Genomic DNA, 21,155 nt, shown 5'->3' with positions numbered 1-21,155 from the left:
ACTCTGGAGCAGTGGAAACATGTTCTCTGGAGTGATGAATCATGCTTCCATATCTGGCAATCTGATGGATGAATCTGGGTTTGGTGGATGTCACGAGAACATTACCTATCAGAATGCGTAGTGCCAACCGTAAAGTTTGGTGGAGGAGGGATAATCATCTGGGGCTGTTTATCAGTGTTTGGGCCTCTTACTTCCAGTAAACGGTGATGTTAATGCTACAGCATACAGACATTTTAGGCAATTGAATGCTTCTAACATTGTGGCAGCAGTTTTGGGAAGACCCATTCCTCTTCCAGCATGACTGTGCCCCTGTGCACGAATTGAGCTCTATAAAGATGAGATTTTAAGAGTTTGGTGTGGAGAGTCTCCAGTGACCTGCATAGAGCCCTGACCTCAGCCCCACTGCACATCTTTCAGATGAACTGGAACGATAATTGCGAGTCAGGCCCTCTCGTCCAACATCAGTGCCTGAATGGGTGCAAATGCCCACAGAGACACTCCAACATCTTGTGGAAAGCTTTCCCAGAGGAGTAGAGAGGCTGTTAAAGCTGCAAAGGGGGACAACTCCATATTTTAGCATCCCAGCACTGGCTCGCGCTGCCGTGGGAGCACAGGAGGTGTAGTTATGCGGAGCTGCCATGTGCAGAGGCTCTCAGGAAGCACTGCTCTTGCAGTTGGAGAGACTTTTATTGTAAATAAGTTGTTGTTGTCTTGATGATGTGCACATGTGTTATCTGTGCTATTCTGTGTTGGGCTGTGGGGTAGTTAGTGCAGTGTTGGTGCCTACTATGAAGTAGAGTTGCATGATCAGAGGTGACCCGCCTGCTTCCCGGCCAAGTCAGCTAGTACTCCCTTGCTGCCTGTTCAATAAAAGAGCATTTGCCTTTAAAGCGCAATGTTTCCAACATCTTATTCTGTGCTGAGGTCATAATATAAATAGCTGTGGTTTTGAAATGGGACGTCCAAAAAGCTCGTATGGATGTGATTGTGAGATGTCCACATACTTTTGGCCATATTGTGTATATATTATATAAAGAAGTAAATAATAACAAAAAGTGATTTTTTTGTAAATTTACAGATGTCATATTTGGTAAAAGGATGAAAGATTTATCAAAGCCAATGAAGTGAGATTGAGCTTTCACTTTTTGGAAGCAAATAATAGAAACTGCCAATCTAAAAGTCATTTCCTTAAAACAAGCCAGAGACAGTTTAATGTAATTTCCATCCTCTCGAGGTAAACAGGTTCTACTTGTCCAAATGAGGCAGCCCAGAATTATCATTTCAGCCCACTCTGTCTTTATCTTCCCCCAGAACTCAAAGGGACACACTAATGCGCAGCCAGGCGTTCGATAAGTTTCGATTGAGGTCTCCCACGTCTTTTTGAACCATCAGATTTGAAGCTGTCTGACATTTCTGTCTCTTATCAGTCTGAGGAGGCTGATTAGCATCAGAGCCATGTCAGCGATCGAATCTTCTGATCAGGATTTAACGCAACTATCACTGCTACTCACACCAGCACTTTTCTGCAAGAGATGAGCCGTGAGAAAATAAGCTCGACTGTCGTTCTATATCCATTTCTTCGGGTCTCTTTCTTCCTTTGAGCTTATCTTCAAATTCAGACTCTCCTCTTCTGAAGCAGCTCTGGTTCTGGCACATCAAACCTCATTTTAGTTATTTTGACAGAAATTGAGCCAAGGCGATCCCCCACACAGACATTTGGACAAATAAAAAAGGAGAACACAAAGACTTCAGCCAGACAGTCTTAGAAAAAGGGTAAATTTATTTAAAGCACTTTTGTCCCCTACATAGAAAAATATGATTGATTTAAGTCAACAATAATAAATAGAGTACCTCTTGCAGGCCCCGCTGACGTGTACAGTAGTACAATCAATATCCAGTTCACAATACAGCAAAGGCACAGGCATGTACTGCAGATTTATGCAGTCTACGCAGTGGAGGGATGTGAACGATGCAAGACGGATGAAATTAAATGATCCAGTGAAATATCTCACATTGAGCTCCAAATTTACTCCACTGCAAACCAAGCTAAAATTGACGTATCTATGCTTCACAGATGTGCTCGGTTGCTAGCTTGGACAAGGTTTGCAGAGTGCTAGCAAAAATGCTAAATTAAAGCACACAACTCTGAAGTCTGAAACAAGTCTAAATTGTGCATTATTTACTTTAAATTGTGTTTTTTTTTATTTTTAGGAACATTTTCCCAATTTTCTCCGCAATTTCGTCCACCCACTAGTTACCCACAGTAACACGATACCACCAGTGCTAGGAGGGCATAAGCTAGCAAAGGCTTCCTCTGAGATCTGTGAAGTGGCACTGCAACGCAACGCCATTAGACAGCTAAACACACTTGGAGGAAAGTGCCAACCGCCAGTTCTGTTACATCAGCTAACAGACTGCACTGACTAGCATCACACTGAGAGATGGGGGAAAATAGGGGGTTGTAGCATCACTAGGGATCTTGTGATCTCCTGATAATAGGGCCAACACTTAGATGGTTGCACCACTCAGGAGCCTCAAACGATGTTTTTGTATGTGTGGGAAATGACAGTATCTGTGCTAACATGCACACAATAAAACTGGGCCGAAGTGCCGCCTCTACCATGAAGCACATACGTTTATCCACATATGAGTTTCCTGCCATTTTAAGGTAATTTTTCCATTTTTATATGTAATGTCCACTTTTGACTAAATGTTTAAAGGAATAAAAAAAAAAATCTAATTTACACAGTTTTCCACTTTCCCCAGATGTTGTGGATCAGCCAAGATAGGTCAGGGGTCCAAATTGTGCTTCTTTAGTTGAGCACTAGAGCTACCAGGCTAATGTTGCTAACAAACTCTAGAGAAGTCAATAGTCACCCAAATCATTTTCATAAAAACATCCCCAAAACTTCTCTTAACTCACTCAGACCCCATCGTCTTCATTTAGGTCGCACAGACTTGTTGATGTGCTTGAGGACACAGTGTGAGCTACAATATAAACAAAACATCACTGTGTAGCTGAATACAGCAGTTAGCTGTTTCAGGCAACAGGGGGATAGTTGCATGTCACAGGCTCATCAATGCTATGTTATGTTCCTGCTTTGTGTTGTTTCTCTTTATGAATGATTCAATCTTATTCTGTTTATCCAGCATATCAGCATCTAAAACACAACATGCTGTTTTGTCTGGTGACCAGGTGGGTATTTCACAAAGCAGGATTTCTTAGTTAGCCAGATAACGTAAGCCCAAAGTCAAACGTGTCCAATAGGAAAAGAGCAGAGGGACATTCCTATTGGACAGTCCTCATCTTTGGGCTTCAATTATCTGGCTGAGAAATCTTGCTTTGTGAAATATCCCCCAACTGTTCTGGTCAATGCTGGTCTAGTGATGATATGCATGTAAATAGAACCAACACATGTTATCTAAAGTGGCTGCTACCTATACAATAAAGTTTTGTTTATTTTTATAGCTACAGCTAGATATACTGCGTCCCAAACCACGTTGACAAGTCTGAATGTCCTTAATGAAGACCTGGATATGGTTTGAGTAGGTTGAGGGAAGTTTTGGAAATGTACTTAGAGGAAAGTTTTGGGTGGCTACTGACTTCTAGTGTTTGTTAGCAACATTAGCCTCATAGCTGCAGTGCTAAACTAAAGAAATGGACACCAAACATGCCTTAGCTGATCAACTACGTCTGCGCTAAGTGGAAAACAGAGTGATGTCTCTTTCTTCCTCTACAAATACTAACATTTTGCCTGTCTTGGTGGATCGGTGGAGCGATCTAATCTATCTCAAACAGTGCGGGCCAATATATCAGCCTGGAGCATGTTTTATCAGGCTAAGCCTAGGAGGACTAAACCCATGACAGTCAAACACATCTGTTTACATCATCATAGCTTATTTAGACTAGCAGCCTCAGTTAGACTAATATCTAACCATTGGTGTGCATGTAATCGTAGTTACTGTAAGAATATATTGGGTGTAGTTTATTGGTCTTGTAATAGAGCTAGCATTAGCTTGGTGGCAAATTCCTTGTTGTTGCTTTCCAACATCTCTAATTTGGATTAGCTACAACACACCAGGGCACTTTAAACCAGAAACTCATTCTCATATAGCAAATCTGAATTCCAAACTAAAATATTAGATTGAAAGGGATGTTTGTCAATGTTCTATGAAGCTAGCAATGTAGCAACAGTAGCTACAAAAGAAAGCATTTGTGGGCGTGGCATGGATACGTCAATTTATACCATTTTGGTGGAGTTTGCACAGTATTTGTAGATTTGCGTACAGTGTTGTAGACTTTTTTGATATACTTATAGATCCTTTCTTAGTGAATAGTGGTTGCAATATAGATTGACAGGTACAGTAATTTATCAGCATTGACCAATAGTGAATAACACAGTCTAAAATCAACATTTACTTCCAAAAGAGAGCAAAACGGGTGTCCCTTTGATGGTCCCTAATAAGAATCTCTAATTGTAATGATCATCATAGTAGATATTCTTCTTTTTCAAATAAACAAACATTTCTTGAAATGTACAGTTGAGTGGTCAGAGTGAGTTTGAGATGAAAGCTGCTGAGATATGAGATATCTAAACACTATGATGCCGGTTATGGAATAAGCATGCCATAATATGTGGCAACTTTGTCAAGTGACAGTCATAAATGCAGCAACCAGACAACCCATCATGCCTAACAGAAAATATGCTCTACATGGTTTTCTGTAGCGTCCCCACATGACAAGGTACGCGTCTCTGTCAAGCATTCTCTCTCTCGGTCACCTAAGGTACTCCGTTTATAGAAATTAAAAAATAATGTGATTTTGCTTTGTTTTTCAGGTCAGTCTCATAATCAAGACATACATGTCCATAATTAATTTACCATATTCTTTAAAAAGGAAAGAAAAAATCATAAATATCTTAAATATTTGAGGAAATGATAAGGCTTCAATTTGTTCCTCTAGTCGTCTTGACCTCTTCAGCCTCTGGTACAACAGAAGAAGCTCATTTCTTCAGCACAGCTCACTCAACCCACTTGCTTCCAGGCTCACTCAACCCACCTGTTTCCAGGCTCACTCAACCCACCTGCTTCCAGGAGCAAAAGCTACCGAACACCATGTGGAGAAAAAGCCCTGATTGTCAAAAAAAAAGAGCCTTGATCAGAATCTTTGTCTTGATGCTTTTAAGCAAGTGTCCAGACCTCCAACATCACACACACAGTAGGCTTCATTTAGGGCCTGCTAAGCAGCAGTTGAAATGTTTGGTCAAGTATTAGCCATCCTTTGTGTTACACTCCAGTCTTTTGACATTGGGATAGTGCTGACGTCACTGTTTTGTGTCTTGCTTGTAACAACTGTGTTCAGAAACAAGGTTTAAAGCTCCAGTCTTCTGATCTGCACTTAGCAGATTTGGTACAGATACAGATGTTAGTGAAAGAGCAGTTTAGTAGCCTCAGACATCTTGGACACCTGTCGCAGAGCAGCACGTGGCCAAAAGGCCTCCAGAAACTCAAACATGTTAACTCCTGTTAACATTAAAGTGTCCAGATGAACATGAAGGGCTGAGATTAAATGTTCCTCTGAGCGGTGAGGTACTTCAGAGCAGCAGAACCATACTTTCGAGAAAGATCTTGGTGGAACTCATCTTTTAGTGTCGTCAAGCAGTACCGGTAACTGGGACTGGAGCGAAACTTTGAAATGTCAAAACTAGGTGCGTGGGGCATGTGGATCATGAAGGCGTTCGGCAACACAATCAGGTCATACTCCTGTCAGAGAACAAAGAGTAAGAAATCATTGATTAGGATTAGGAGGCTAATGCTAACTCTAGAACTGGACATGCACTTGAGTTTTAAAGGGTTATTGCAGTGATTTTCAACCTAATCTACCACATTAGCTCAATATGGTCAGTAGCCACGTTTACATGCAGCCTGATAATCCGTCAATAATCCGACTAATAGCTCAATCGGAATAAGTATGTCCGTATATACACCTTAATCGGAATAGACTAGTCTGATTTAGGCCATTCGGAATACAATTTCTATCCAATTGACAGAGGTGGGTAATCTTGTAAATAATCCGTTAAATAGAATAATAACTGTGTAAACACCTGTATCTGATTACATTCCCAATCGGAACGTTTAAGTACGTTCTGATCATGTGCGTCGCGCCATAGCGAAAGTGTATAACATTCAACATGGTGGGAGCAGAAACTGGTCTGCAGAGGAGACGAAGTTTATGCTCTGATCTTTAAAAGACAGCGGTGGGACGGACGTCTTTATTCATAAACACTGGAGTATTCATTTAAACTTAGACATCTTACCTGTGCATCAAGCTCCATGATATGGGAGACTTTGTTCCAGCCAAAGCCAACAAATCTCTGGTCATATTCGGGACAGTCCCGTCTGACCACCACATAGGGCTCGAAATCTGCCTCCCATTCCACTTTATAGGGTGTAGTGGCCGTCCTCCATTTGGCATAATTGGTTGGTGCATGACCCTTGGTCCAAACATGGTACCTGCCAGTCAGAAAATAGCCCAACATTAAGGACATTAGGGAGCAAAGTTGATAACAACTCCAGGAGTCTTAGCTCACCTGATGATCTTAGCAAAAATGGAACAATCGAATAAATTAATCAGTAACTCTGACAAATTTGAGGCAATAAAGTTAACATCTAATGTAAATACAATTTTAATTAACATGTAATAGAAATGTGAAATTAACTTGCTTAAACCTCACACTTTAGTGGTTACATCAAACTGGCGTTTCTGTTCTTGTAGAAAACAGCCTACTCTGCAAGAAACCTCAACAGCACAGTAAATTCAACGTATCACCTTTTTCATGGCAGAATTACTGATTATACAAGCATTAAGACATCATTTATAGTGAAAAATCAATGAGTTTGATTTTTTATGCTGTGGTAAATTGAAACTGACTTTATGTGACCGTACCTGAAGGTGTAGAGAGTCCCCATGTCCAGCATGGACAGCAATTCAGCTTTGGATTTGGGAAAAGAGAGACGGTATCTCAGGGTTTCGAAGGCTGGCACCACCAGAGCCTTTTTGGTGTTAGCCATGTCCAACTGGACGATGGATTTTCTGCAAACAAATGGACGGGATAGTTGAGGAATTTGAAATCTCAGTTTAATTATTTTGCAATGAAAATATGGTGACAGATCATTTTTTTTTAAGTTTTATTTTGTGTATTTAAAACATTCGAAACTGCAATAAGGCTTTAACTAACCCTGTTTATGCATCTTATTTATTATTCCTTCATCCTTGAAATATAAGTGTATGTATGTGATGTATTGTGTTCTATTTTGAAGTGTGATATTCTGAATGTAACATTCAGTAAATATTGTCTATTTGGATACAGAAGCTCAACTCAGCTTCGATCTAAGCATATCTTACCTGAGGTAATCATAGAGCCCATACATAGGGAGGAAGTCTATGTCGGTCAGAAAGACGTAAGGTGTTTTGGCATTACGGAGGGCCACGTTGCGGACCAGATTAACGGGGTAGAACTGGCCTTCTTTGTAGACGATGTGGTAGCCCACGTTCTTGCGGTTTTTGAGGACCTCTGAGGCCTGGGCATAGCGCAGAAATTGCTGGGCTTCAGCATCAGACATATAGAGAGCCAGGCTGATGGGTCCCTCCCAGTGTTTACAGATGGCCTCCAGCATCTGGAGCCTGCAGAGAAACACCAACAGCTTCAGTCCAGAACACAATAAACACCAACATCTCTCTTTGTGAGAAACGTAATGCTCATGGGATACAATGCAAACCCTCGTAAGTTTAAACAGTGTTTCTCAAACCAGTCCCCAGGGACCCCCTTGGTGGTCCACATTTTTGCTCTATCCCTATGTGTTGCAAGTCAGGTTGGAGCAGAAATCTGGACTGCCTGAGGTGTCCCTGAGGACCAGTTTGAGAACTACTGTTCTATACCAGTCAAAGATTATCCCAAGAGCTGTACATACGGACCCCCAAACCATTTAGGAACTGATCACACTGATCACATTACAAGAAAACATGTTTCGGTGGAAGGAGAATTCCACTCATTTAAAAAAATGTGCATAATTAAATCGTTAAGATTTCAATGCCCCTAAAAACACACTAGTAGAAAGTTATTAAATTAAATGCTTATGAATTCATTGCCTGATGTCTGAGACACGAGTGATAACTGCAGAAAATCAGATTTTGTCAGCAATTTGATCAATGCATTTACATGAACTTGAGCACTCCAGGTCTACATGAGTCAGGCAGTAATTGGATTTCTGCTTTGCAACCAGCCAATAAACTCACAGAAGAAAACGTGACGTAAACGTGATGTAAAACTCAAATAAATATAAAATTCATTCTGTGGCTTTTTTAAAAAAAACATTGTGCCACTTTAGCTAAAAATATTAACATGTATCATCTAGAAAATGAAGAAAATTAAATCCTTCATTTAGTCAAGCATGTATTTGGTTTCAGCGTCGCTCCAAAACAGTTTTGCTGTGTCTCGCAGCGACGCTGTTTGCTTATTTCCAGTACCGCGGTCTGTTTTTACACATGCGCAGACTGAGAAATCCGAAAGAAATCAGAGTAAGAGTTTACATGCGCTGAGAAATCTGATCACTGAGCTAAAACCCAGCTCTCTTTATTGGATTTCTTAGTCGGATTTCTAGAACTTACTCCGATCTAAGAAATCAGAGTGTGCTGTTTACATGACCATTTGAATAATCAGATAACTGCAGAAATCCGATTATGGTCAGATTATTGAGTGCATGTAAACACACTCACTGTTTTGTGATAGTTTTGAGATGCTTTTGGCCTAAAACATATTTTTAAAATTCATTCATGCTGAAGAGTTTCATGTAGGCTGTCATGAGGCAAACAGTCCCCAAAGAAAACTTCATTTTTTTCAGATTTATAACTATTTTACCATCACCAACATTACATATAAAGCTCAGAAGACACGTGTAGGTTCACCGGTGGTTTTGGATTGTAAATAAAATGGCAATATTTAGGTTGTAGACATGGTGACCCCTGGTTCCTATCACCACCACTGTAAGGAAATCTTACAATTTTGAAAGAATTCTCCTTTAAGATGAATAATGTGAAGAAAATTCTATTTCTTTGCAAAATGCAATATATCTGACAGGTCTGATGTGACAAAATATGATACAGTGAGGGCTTCAGAGTTGTGTTTCTCACTGAATAACTAGATTTTTATCATTCTATCCATTTTATGTAAGCTAAAAAGCGACCATTACAGCTATAGAGAGCAGGATCAGTGACTCTCTAATCTAAGCCAGGAAATACAAACTTTTAAAGCCTTGAAATCCAATCAATAACACTATAGATCAGCTTTTTAAGTGGGCCTCATGAGGCTGCACTTTAATCAAACCACACTGACGCTTGCGTGTCCGTCTGAGACTTGAAGAACTGTGGTCAGTCAGTGTGGTCTTGCTCACCTATCCATGGACAGCTGGGCCACCAGCGTGATGTCTGTGTCGTCCTCAGTGGACGTGTACTCATACTGCAGGAAATACAAATGGACACGGTGCACCATGATCCGCTCCCGCCGGAAATCATAGCACTGGTCATCCTCGTCCAGCTCCTCTAATGCATTCTGAAGCTGGAAAACAGAAAGTCGACCAAGTTTTAAAAATCAATTTATGGTAACGCTTTACTGAAGGGCAGTGTTCCTAAGGCTACCCGACACCTACATAAGCCTTTCATGACAACTGACATAAACCGTTATAGACATTTATAAAGGCTTCTTACAACAATCATCAGTTGTCATTACACTTTCTAAAGTGAAAAGACATCAAAATTGACAGCCTTTATGACAACTAATGCTTCCTTGAATAAGCCTCTATAAATCATTATGTAGGTTTATATCAGTGAAAGGCTTATATGTGTTTCAAACTGTGGTCCTACAATAAAAGATTAAATATTCAGACTTTAGATACTTACAAGGATTATGTTATGATCGATTTAAACCCTGGACATTAACAGAGATAGTAATAATCATTTATAGGGTATTTCTATTAGGAGGTGTCTGTCCCAAACCCTAACCCCTAAATTTACACTTGTGAAAATAATACTTACATTTTTGTGTAAAGCTGTACGAGGTTTTTACTATCAAAACACAGAGTTTTAGTTCATAGGCGGAGCCTTATTTTAGCCACACCCCTGCATTTTAGAGCAGGAAGTGAGACTGCATCCCTGTCCCTCATGACCACATGGTGAGCATGGTGTTCAAAGCTGTGTCATGCACTGTTAGCTTTTTTGAGTTGTGCTCAAAATGAGCTAAAATTGTCACATCAGAAATATTTGGTACAGTTTTGGCAGTGTTATGATTGTACTGACTAAATTGAACCTTCAATTTATTTTAATACAATAAACATAATTAAGGTTAGAGTCACTCAAACAAACAGATTATAGTCTAACGTCCAAGTCAGTTGAAAGTCTGAAATGTGTTTTCTTCTTATCCCAAATGTACATGGCATAGCTAACAGCAGCCTTAGCTGCCGGCTTGAAGTCTGAATTCTGTCTGCGCTTTCGTTCATGTAGATAACAGTATTTCATGCAGAGTCAGAAACCAGATAAGCAAGTCTGTTAAAGATTACTGAACAACCCCACACAGTTCGAGGCAGGTGTGTGATGATTTAGGCCTGCAGTTAGCGACATTAGCCTCGTAGCTCCAATGCAAAACTAAAGAAGCAAACTTCAGGCACCAAACATGTTTTGATTGATCCACTGCTTTTGAGCTAATGAAGAGGGGGGGGATACCCTTCAAGACAAGTACTCAAAATCATCCTTAAAAACAACAATACTTAAACCTCTTTATTCATCTGTCTGAAGAAACAGATACACTTCCATTTTAATCAAGGTTCCAGTCAACACCAGCTATGCTAGACAGTCTTACATCTGCCAAAATACAAGCCCTTCTGTCCATCTTCGTTTATTATCAGCGTTGAGTCTATTTTGTCTTCTTGCATGCATGAATATAGCTTATATAATGTTCTAAAATTTCATGTAATTTAGGCTACAATATTTGGGGCTTAAAAAAAGCTTATAGATACTTAATAGACATAAAAAACAAACACTGGGGCTGGCCTAAATTATTGAATATTCGATCGTTAAACTGCATTGGTGGGTTTCACCTTTGTGCTCTCAGAGCTGGCCTGACTTGGACACCCGAAAAGCTCCCGCCGGAGAAGATTCCCATCATACTCCAGGAAAGTCAAGTAAAGATTCCGGAAAAATTCCACATGCTTGTTTTTTACCCTCAGCTTTTTAGGGGAGTTCCAGTGAATAACCTGTAAAAGAGAGCAACCAAAATCAAAATCAGAAAAAAGACATTTTAGTTAATTTTAGCCAGGAGCGAATATGAGTGGCGTTTTTGTTTATTTAATATTAATAAAATTAATATTTACTGTAACCTCTCAATCAGGCATAGACAAAGTATAGACAAAACAGCGGCACAACCACCCCAATATTATCTATTAGTTTGTTAAAAAAGTGCATATTAAATGTTCATACTGTACATTTTTAACAAAGATGCAGTTATTTTTCAAAAATCTGTTGCTGTTACCACTTTTTTACACAATTCTCCACTTACCCCAGATGTAGTTGATCAGCCAAGACATGTTTGGTATCCAAATTTTGCTTCTTTAGATTTAAACTGGAGTTATGAGGCTAATGTTACTAACAAACACTAGAAATCAATAGTCGCCCAAATCGTTTGTGTAAATACATCCACAAAATTCTTCTCTCAACCTGTTCAAACTGCATCCAGGTCTTCATTATGGTTGTGCAGACTTGTTAAATGAACTAAACTTCACCGTCACAGGCAGCTAAATCAGACAATACAACCCCATTTCCAAAAAGGTTGGGATGCTGTGCAGAATGTAAATAAAAATAGAATGCAGTGATTCCAAAACAAATAAACCAACTTTTTTGGAACGTGTTGTTGGCATCAAATTCAAAATGGGCATATATTTTTCAAAAACAATAACATTTCTCAGTTTCAACATTTGATATGTTGTCTTTGCACTATTTTCAATGAAATATAGGGTTTAAATGATTTGCACAGCAATGCATTTTGTTTTTATTTACATTTTGCACAGCGTCCCAACTTTTTTGGAAATGGGGTTCTAGGTATTGTGCTGAATTCTGCCCACTCTACCTTTGCGATTTCTGTTTAGTACTGATTTTTTTAAATAAAGCCCGTGTTTAATGATAGAAACAATGAAATCTCTAATGTAGTCTAGCATCCTTATGCCTGTGTGACACTTGTGCACACAACAGAGAGGCGGAAGTCAGCACTGCTGTTGTCTAAAGTGGCTGCCCTCAGCGCTCAGCTACGCTTTGACGTTTTGTTTGTTTTTATAGTTCGCAGTAAGTCATACTGTAAGCCAAACCACATCAACAAGCCCTAATGAAGATCTGTATGTGGTCTGAGTGGGTTGGGAGACGTTTTGAGGATGTATTTACAAGATTTGGGTGACTATTGACTTCTGGTGTTTGTTAACAATGTTAGTCTTTTAGCTTTTTTGGACATCAAATATATTTGGGCTGACTGCATTTGGAATGGAAAATTGTGTAAATTTGATTTTTTTGTCAAAATATTCCTTTAGGATGATCATCTAAAAGAAAGCTAAAAACATCACATCACACAGTGAGAGCTGAGTGCTGTTTCAGGACACATTTGTTACAGAACTGGATCACATCTGTTCTTTTTCTCTCCCAAATCACACCCAACATTTTCTGCTGATATTTGTCTGGTTTTAGATCAGTGTCTCTAGATGCAACAAAATTAGCCTTTCTGCTGCAGTGGCTCTAGACTGGTATTTTAATGTTGCACAATCAAACATAATACGTCACAGTCAATTCATATCATCAACTTTATATCGTTACCTTAAGGTCAGACACTTCAGTGTAGCACTGTTCAGAGCGAGTGTGGTCTGATAGTTGAACGTTCCAGAAGCAGGGCAGCTGGTGAACCAGCACGGGGTTCTGTTTGATGAAAGCATTGAATATATCCTGCACACAGAGAGCAAAACACGCTTTACTAACACAAATACATTTTATTCAAATGCACTTTTCAAGACGTCAAGGACGCAGTACACAGTGTATAGATAGATTAACCCCGTAATCCCAGGCCTGTTACACACTAAGGCTTATTATTCAGTAACTAAAGGGACTCCACTGCAAACTGGCTGAGCTATTCTTAGGTTATAGAAGTGTGTAATAAAACTTTTGGCCTGCCGGTGGTACCTGGCCATTTAAGGGGTTAATAAAAATAAAAAAAAACTACAATATTTAAGCGTCGATAAATAAAAGCATCAGGTTCCCTTTACATTGTGTGAAATATTTCATTTCAAAGTATATGGTGCAGAAGTTCCAGTCAAAACACCCAGTAAGAACAAGTTATTAATTTTTCAACATCAGAAAAAAGCATCAAATAGACGTTGGACAGAACATTATACAAAGGTCTCAACAGCTAAAAATAATATCAAAATTTTCTGTATTTAGTGTGTCACTCTTTACCTTTATTACAGCTTCCATTCTTTTCAGGAGACTCTTTCAGTTTTTAAATCTGCAGCCACACTTTTCCACAGTTTTATTTCAGATCTGAAGCAGCTTGATTTTCTCCTCTCTCTCTAAGATGAAAGCTTTAAGTGCTGTTTATCTGATGGGGGCAGTTTTGGTGTCTACCAGGTCTTCCAGGTGGTTGTTAGGAGGCCCATTTTCTCTGTAGCTTTTAAACATTTTTGAACTCCAGTTTTGGGAACTTCTGTTTTTTCACTTATTTTCTTTTGACTTTCTCCTTCTTTATGCAAGCGGATTATCTTATAGCTAATCTCTTCATAAATATCTCCTATATAATCAATAACTTAATACTTAATGGCCATTTTGACTGGAAATTAAATAAGTGAACGGTGGTCTTGGACTTTCAGACAGTACTGTGTAAGACTTTCAACACTAGTGTTTCAGGAACATTTAACTCAAAGGTCACATTAACTCAATTTACGTGCACACTAACGGCTGTATTTTAGTCTGATTAACTCTGGTAGTCTAACAAAGCTATGATCATGGAAACAGCTTGGTTGAAAGCGTCATGGTCTTAGTCCAGGGGTCAGCAAGATGTGGCTCTTTTACTGCTCTGTTGTGGCTCCACAGCAGAATTAGATTTGTAGGTAATAATAAAATAATCCTCCTTCACAGTAAAATAAAGCTCTGCTGATCGTTCAACACAGTTTAACAGTAAATGGTCTTAAACTCTGGAGTTAATGTAGAACTGCTAATTCACCCTTTAACCCTGAAGGTTGGAGCGCAGACTGCTGGTCACCATAGCAACACAGACAAAAATCTCGCCTAGCTAGTAGCTAACGAGAAGGCAAAGAGAAAGATTTAAGATGAACATCGATAATTTGGAGACAAATGGACTTATTTGTGTTTATAAGCACTATGGCTGCTTTCCTGATACGTTTAATCTGCAACGAGAAACTATTAAAAAGTCGAGAAGATGAAGTCAGCTTCTCATTCAAATTTTGTCATTCCACCTTAAACGGTGCAGCAGTTCCATTCTGGTGCATCAGGCACCATTTAAGGTGGAATGGGAAAATTTGAACAAGAAGCTGGTGAATGAGAAGCGACTTCAGCCTCATAAAAAGTCGAACATTAAGAGACATTTTACAAGAAACTATTCCACTTTTGAGGAAAAGTTTCCTGCTGGAGATGTGAGAAAAGTGGCTATAGCTGAGCTAAAGCTTAAAGCAGAGCAAAGTAAGTCTGCGTTTTGGTTTACATTATATTTTTAGCCTATACTAGGACATTAGTACATACTGAGACATATTTACAGGCAACATGGTAAAACGTTACTTCAATAAAATGGACATAAAATGTTGTGGCTCCCAAGGTGGTTTGATTTTTGTTAAAAGGACAAAATGGCTCTTTATAACATTTAGGTTGCCGACCCCTGACTGAGTCTAAGCTTGACTGAAATGTGGTCCAGGCTATTATTGGCCAGACTATTTGAAATAGGTTTTAATATGCAATCGCGCATGTGAATGGAACTGTAAATGGATTAGTCTTTTATACAGCTCTTATAAACATCTTGGTTCGGTCCAGTTTTAGGTTATCTAAGCATAGTCAGGCTATTGTGTGCATGTAAATGAAGTTAATGATGTTGATGCTGGTAACAGCTGGGTAATGGCTCACTGACCTGGTCAGCGAGGGAGGTGGAGAGCATGCTCATTAGCTCCCTCTCAGCCGTCAGCCTCCACATCTGCTCCCAGCCGATCCTGCGCAGCCTCTCCAGATACAGCAGGATCACCCCTACAGCCCACAAAGGAACTTCATACAGGCTCAACACAGGCCATATCCTTACAGTAACGGTCACAAGTTTGGGTACAACTGAATGAATATATTGTCACTATCCACAGACAAATATGTATATAAAGAGTAATTTAACAGGAGAGGGCAAAACGTTCTTGTGTTTTAATGTTAGTTAAAGTCCATTCATCACACAATGTAAAGAACAGCTGGCAGGTTCAAAAGATGTAGAAAAATAAAAATCCACAAAAATGGAGAATTTTTTTAGACAGCAACAATATATTTCTTATAAAGAGGTTTGTGCTGTGTAATCTACTATTCACCACTACTAACATGATTTCTTGAAGCTGCTGCTGCATTTTAATATTAATATTAATATTTCAACTCATAAAAAACAATCTAACAAAGCTGAAAATCTGAGGATTTTCTTTTTTTACTTTGTTATCCTTATGAAATTAATCAATACTGTGCATGCTCACTCAGAAACTACCACACGGCATCCAGCATTAAAGGCAGCATGCAGCCTCTTTTATACAGTGATAGGAAACACAGTAGCACGTGCTCCAATTCCACATGCTCGTCCCTTTGACTGACCAACGTAAATTTGAATCAGTTTTTAATTTAATTAGGTTGACTGGACACTAAACGTGTCACCGCTGATGTGGATATATTGGGTTTGGTAGGTATGGTTAAACTTCCACACATTTTCTTGCTCTTACCTGTGTTGAAGCCGCGTCCCAGAGCAGGCCAGGGTTTGTGGTTCTTCCAGAGATTTCCCAGGTACCAGTCGCTCTGGTTCTCCACCAGCCCAATCACCTGTTTCTCTGGAATAAACACAACACTGTTCATCCGTTTCCTCTGAACGACACTTTGGGTTCAGAAGAAAAGAACGGCCATCAGGGTAATTACCTGTGAACTTCTTGAAGATGGCCCACAGCTCTGCGATGTCGGTGGCGAAGGTAATGTCTGTATCTAACACAATGACCTTGGAGAGGTCAGAGGGCAGAGCTTTGGTCAGGGTGAGCTTCATCAGGCCATAAATTCCTGAATAGTGTTTATTGGGTATCCATGACACCTCCGACTGAATGAGGAGAGAGAGAGAGAGAGAGAGAGAGAGCTGTATTGTACATCCAGTCATGAACAGAAATTTTCACACATTGCCATGTACTGACAAAAGAATTGAGAACCTGTTGACTCAAAACATATTTAGAATAGAAACCAAAGGTAGTTGCAGTAATAATACACTGACAAGCCACTTCATTAAGCCCAACTCCATGTATCTCCACTCTTTGTCCATTTTATCAGCTCCACTTACTATATAGGTGCACTTTGTAGTTCTACAGTTACAGACTGTAGTCCATCTGTTTCTCTGCATACTTTGTTAGCCCCCTTTTACCCTGTTCTTCAGTGGTCAGGACCCCCATGGACCACCACAGTGTAGGTAATATTTGGGTGGTGAATCATTCTCAGCACTGCAGTAACACTGACGTGGTGGTGGCGTGTTAGTGTGTGTTGTGCTGGTACGAGTGGATCAGACACAGCAGTGCTGCTGGAGGTTTTAAACACCTCAGTGTCACTGCTGGACTGAGAATAGTCCACCAACCAAAAACATCCAGCCAACAGCGTCCTGTGGGCAGCGTCCTGTGACCATAGATGAAGATGTATAGGATGACCGACACAAACTGTGCAGCAGCAGATGAGCTATCGTCTCTGACTTTACATCTACAAGGTGGACCAACAAGGTAGGAGTGTCTAGTAGAGTGGACAGTGAGTGGACACATTGTGGACACAGCTGATTCACAACAGGTGCTGGGGCATTTTGGGAAATGTAGTGTGTGTAGTGAATACAGTAGTGAAACTGTGTAGCTCACATACTGCCCTTACCCCCCTCAATTATAGCAGGGCATGGCAAGACCCCTATATATTGGGTAGTGACTCCCTGGTTCAAACGATGACAATCTACAACACATCAGCCACTTTTTCAAAGAATGCTTCACCAAAAGGAAATTTTAAAATAAATACCACTTAGTTTGACATGTTTCCTAACACAATGAACTTATATGGCAATACATGACAAAAAACTTCTGGTTACTACACAAAAACACAAGTTATAAAGGCGTTTGTATGGTTGCCAGTGTTCCACAAACAGCTGCTCCATCGTTGTGTATGCACAGCACTTTGCTTTTTCTCTCTGCTAGCTGTTGCCTGAATCACTTGGTCAGTTACATCATTGACTATCTCACACCATAGGACTCGTTTGAGCCGCAATTTTAATGCACCCAAAACAAATAACTCATTTTTACTCATTTCTCCTTATCCCTTAGAATTAAATAGGCTGTTTTTGTTTTTGTTTGTTGTTTCTGTTTTGTTTTTTCTTCAAGTCTGACATACAGCCAGTCGTATGCAAAAGTTTGAGCGCCTCTGGTCTGTTTTTTTTATATTTTAAGTAAAAATAGGTGAACACATCCTCTACAGAGAACACACTTCTGCACATTTTAATACACAACTACAGTTTATTTGCTGAATTTAACATACTGGAAAAAAATAAAACATAAAATGTGCCCCATGCAAATGTTACAGCACATGTTTTATTATTTTTTTTCTCCCAATATGTTAAAATCAGAAAATAAATACAAACTGTGCCCTAGAATTTATACGAAAATGCCATATTTAAATGTGTAATTCTCTGTAGAGGATGAACTTATTTTCACTTAGAAAATCAACAAAACATGTAATTTAAGCAGGGGTTTGCATAAGGTTGTAAGTAAATGAGCTCAGTTCTGATTGGCTGCCCTGTGTTGAGTCTCATTCAAAAAGCAGTCCAGGCTGAAACACTCCTTATAACGTCGGTGTGCATGAGCAGGGCTAAACTGCAGAAGGCTGAATAAGCAGATATATGTAAATGCACTGGTTTCCATGACATCACAAAAACAATACTGTGCATGCATGTATGTCTTTAATCTCTCTACATACATATTTAGAGTATAAGAGTATAAATGACCTATAGAGTGAAAACAGACTGTGAAAGAGAGAGAAAGAGAGAGTGGGTGAGAGCAATAAAGTGTGACTGAGTGAGAGAGGTACAAAAAAGAAAGACAGTGAAAGACTCAAAAGAGTGAGAGTGCAAGAGAGAGAGAGAAATAAAGAGAGTGAGAAACACAGAGAGCAATTAATATTCATACAGAGAGAACGTTGTATTTGATTTGTATGTATTTGAGTCAATCTATAGAAACTGGATGGACACAAATGAATTAAATGACATATTTTAGAGGATATTTCATGATTGACAACGTGGTTTGATGCTCTGTAGCAGCCATTTTGTAAAATGCTTAAAATGCATTAAAAATGTCTCTGGTGTTACCTTTCTAATGTGTAACACCAATGACGGCAAGTGACACCAGTGACTCCTATGGATAGACAAACAAGTGGACGTTTCTGTAGAACGACCCATTTTGTATGAGCACATTTATGTATATATAACAATATAAGATTTGAATGTCACCACAGAGGTGCTACCATGAACATACATACATACATACATACATAAATGAGCCATGCTCATACCACACAAACGCGTGCTGAATAACTGAATAGCACTGCAGTAGAACTCACATGTCAAATCTTAGAGAAAAGAACAAAGAGCCGCACCGTCACTTTAAATGTATGAAAAAAATGAATAATTCTGTTTTCTGCTCTGTGTAACGAGGCTTCCCACTGTTCCCCTGTGAGAAAAGGTCTCTTTAGGATGCTGGAACAGACGCTGCCTTCACCTATAGCGGCAGCGTCTCTCAGCAGCTGTACAGCTCCATCAGAATCTATGAGCACCACGTGACTCCTCTGTAAAGAGGGCGTCTTCTCTCAGACACATTTATTGTATTTACTCTCCTGGTTTAAAGGGCTGGTAGAGCAACCTGTAGCCTTTTCCTGGCAAAAGCAGGTCGTGACCCCTCTTTAAGGGTCTCTGTTGTAGTGCATTGTGCTTGGCTCAGGGTCGAGTGCTGGTGTTTTTAAACAGAATAAAAAGTGAGCTGGTTAGCTCTGAGAAGAACCAGTGTTTCTGAGGTTCTAGTCTTGTGTTCCAGCCTCAAGATAATGTTCCCAGACTGGTTACAACTAGCGCTGGGCGATAAAACGATAACGATAATTATCGCGATATAACTTTTTCTTGATAGAGCGATACGACATGTTCGATAAATGTTCGATATAATAGACCATTCTCACACTTCCACGTTCAGCGAAAGCCTTGGTGGCGTTTTCTACTGCAAGGAAAGTGACACTACTCCGCTGTCACCAGGAGAGGGCGCACTTCCGAGTTTTTCAACATGATTAGAGAGGGAGGGGGCCACGAGTAAGATGAGTCTTTAGCAACGGCTGAAACTGAGTTATAGTTACATTCCCTGTTTGAGTGGAGCGACCGGCGATCTGTTCTCCTGTGACTGAGGTCAGTGGTGTAACTATACTGTCCTACAGCGAGCTCACCTCTTTACTAACATCCTAACCAGCTTTAGCAGCGTTAAATCACAATCCTCACAACTACAGCGCTGTTACAGCACTCAGTCATATTTTAGTATTAGTGCATTCCCAAGCAACGAAAGTGAAAGAATGAAGTGGGTTCATGTAAATTACAGCCCTGATTTAAACGAAAGTAAACTGAGGAAGCTGTGAGGCATTGGAGAGCGGGAGAGCGCTAGGTTAGCTTTCCAGGCTAGCTGTTTTTAGCAGCTGGGTAACTTGAAGCAGCTCTGTCACTCACATAGCACGGAGAATTGATGATACTGTGGATCAAACACGACACAAAAGCACCGCTTTCAGTTTAAACGTACCTAAAAAGAGGACTCAGTTTGTCTGGTGTTGATATTTTGCGGTTCACCACTTAAACTACTACGATAGTATAGAGAAATCTAGTCATCGCTAGCTGGTGTCTGAATACTGTGATGTCATTTGTAACCAGATAGTCTAGCACTCGTCACCAGCTAAAAATAATAAAAAATCTGTTTTCTTTCTTTGTGACTATTATGAAATTATGACCATTACAAAAACTGTGGCCGTGCTCTTCCACTTTCTCAGCTCACCAGACACTTTCTCCCACTCTCCCATGACAGATCTGTGAAATGTTCCACTGTTTGGTGAGTGTTTGTCGTGTTCCGACCATAAAGGATAGTTTAAAACAGCAATTAATCAACCAGGAGCAAAAACCGGCCTTCAAACTTTTATCCTTAAGACATTTATCGCGGTATGTATCGATATCGAACAATATGAATTTTGTTTATCGTGATAACATTTTTGGCCATATCGCCCAGCTCTAGTTACAACAAAATGAAAAAAACGTTAAATAAGTTCTTTTTACACAGCCTGTATTTAGACTTAATGTAATAACATACTACAAAATGGTTCTGTAAGGGTTCTTTAGTAAAGAAAGTGGTTCTATATGAAACCATGAACTCTCAAAGAATCCTTTGCATGATTAAATGATTCTTTGATTAAAGTGTTCTTTGTATCAGGAGAATGTGCTGTAGATGGCCCTATATAGAACCTTTTTGAAAAGGGTTCTATGAAGGACCCAAAAGGGTTCTTCTATTCTTACAATGTCAAAATTGTAACAAAAGCAAAACCCTTTTCAAAAAGGTTCTACATAGAACCATCTACAGCACATTCTCCATCAATCTGAAGAAATCTTTAAATCATGCAAATGGTTCTTTCAGTGTTTATGGTTCTTTATAGAACCATTTTCTTTACTAAAGACCCCTTGAAGAACCATCTTTTTTAAGAGTGTAGGTTTGGAAAGCTGTTATCACAGAAAAACGATTATCACAATTTCTTTTTACCCTAA

General features: G+C 39.5%; 1 protein-coding gene across 3 annotated transcripts in view; it reads right to left on the bottom strand.

Moving 5' to 3' along the window:
- Positions 1-1,762: 1,762 nt before the first annotated feature.
- Positions 1,763-21,155, bottom strand: part of large2 (LARGE xylosyl- and glucuronyltransferase 2) — a 112,477-nt gene continuing 93,084 nt past the window's right edge. For all 3 annotated transcript variants that reach the window (XM_036584893.1, XM_036584892.1, XM_036584891.1), the window contains 10 exons: positions 16,235-16,406; positions 16,045-16,149; positions 15,216-15,328; positions 12,905-13,030; positions 11,149-11,304; positions 9,451-9,614; positions 7,406-7,684; positions 6,947-7,093; positions 6,318-6,513; positions 1,763-5,763 (listed from right to left, as the gene is read on the bottom strand). In XM_036584893.1, the coding sequence (XP_036440786.1) occupies positions 5,566-5,763; positions 6,318-6,513; positions 6,947-7,093; positions 7,406-7,684; positions 9,451-9,614; positions 11,149-11,304; positions 12,905-13,030; positions 15,216-15,328; positions 16,045-16,149; positions 16,235-16,406 (1,656 nt within the window). In that variant the 3' untranslated portion in view covers positions 1,763-5,565. The remainder of the gene's footprint in view (positions 5,764-6,317; positions 6,514-6,946; positions 7,094-7,405; positions 7,685-9,450; positions 9,615-11,148; positions 11,305-12,904; positions 13,031-15,215; positions 15,329-16,044; positions 16,150-16,234; positions 16,407-21,155) is intronic.

This window comes from Colossoma macropomum, unplaced genomic scaffold, assembly GCF_904425465.1.
Source record: "Colossoma macropomum unplaced genomic scaffold, Colossoma_macropomum, whole genome shotgun sequence".
Taxonomy (NCBI): Eukaryota; Metazoa; Chordata; class Actinopteri; order Characiformes; family Serrasalmidae; genus Colossoma; species Colossoma macropomum.
Note: the sequence above shows the minus strand (reverse complement) of the source record. Positions and strands in the feature narration are given on the sequence as shown.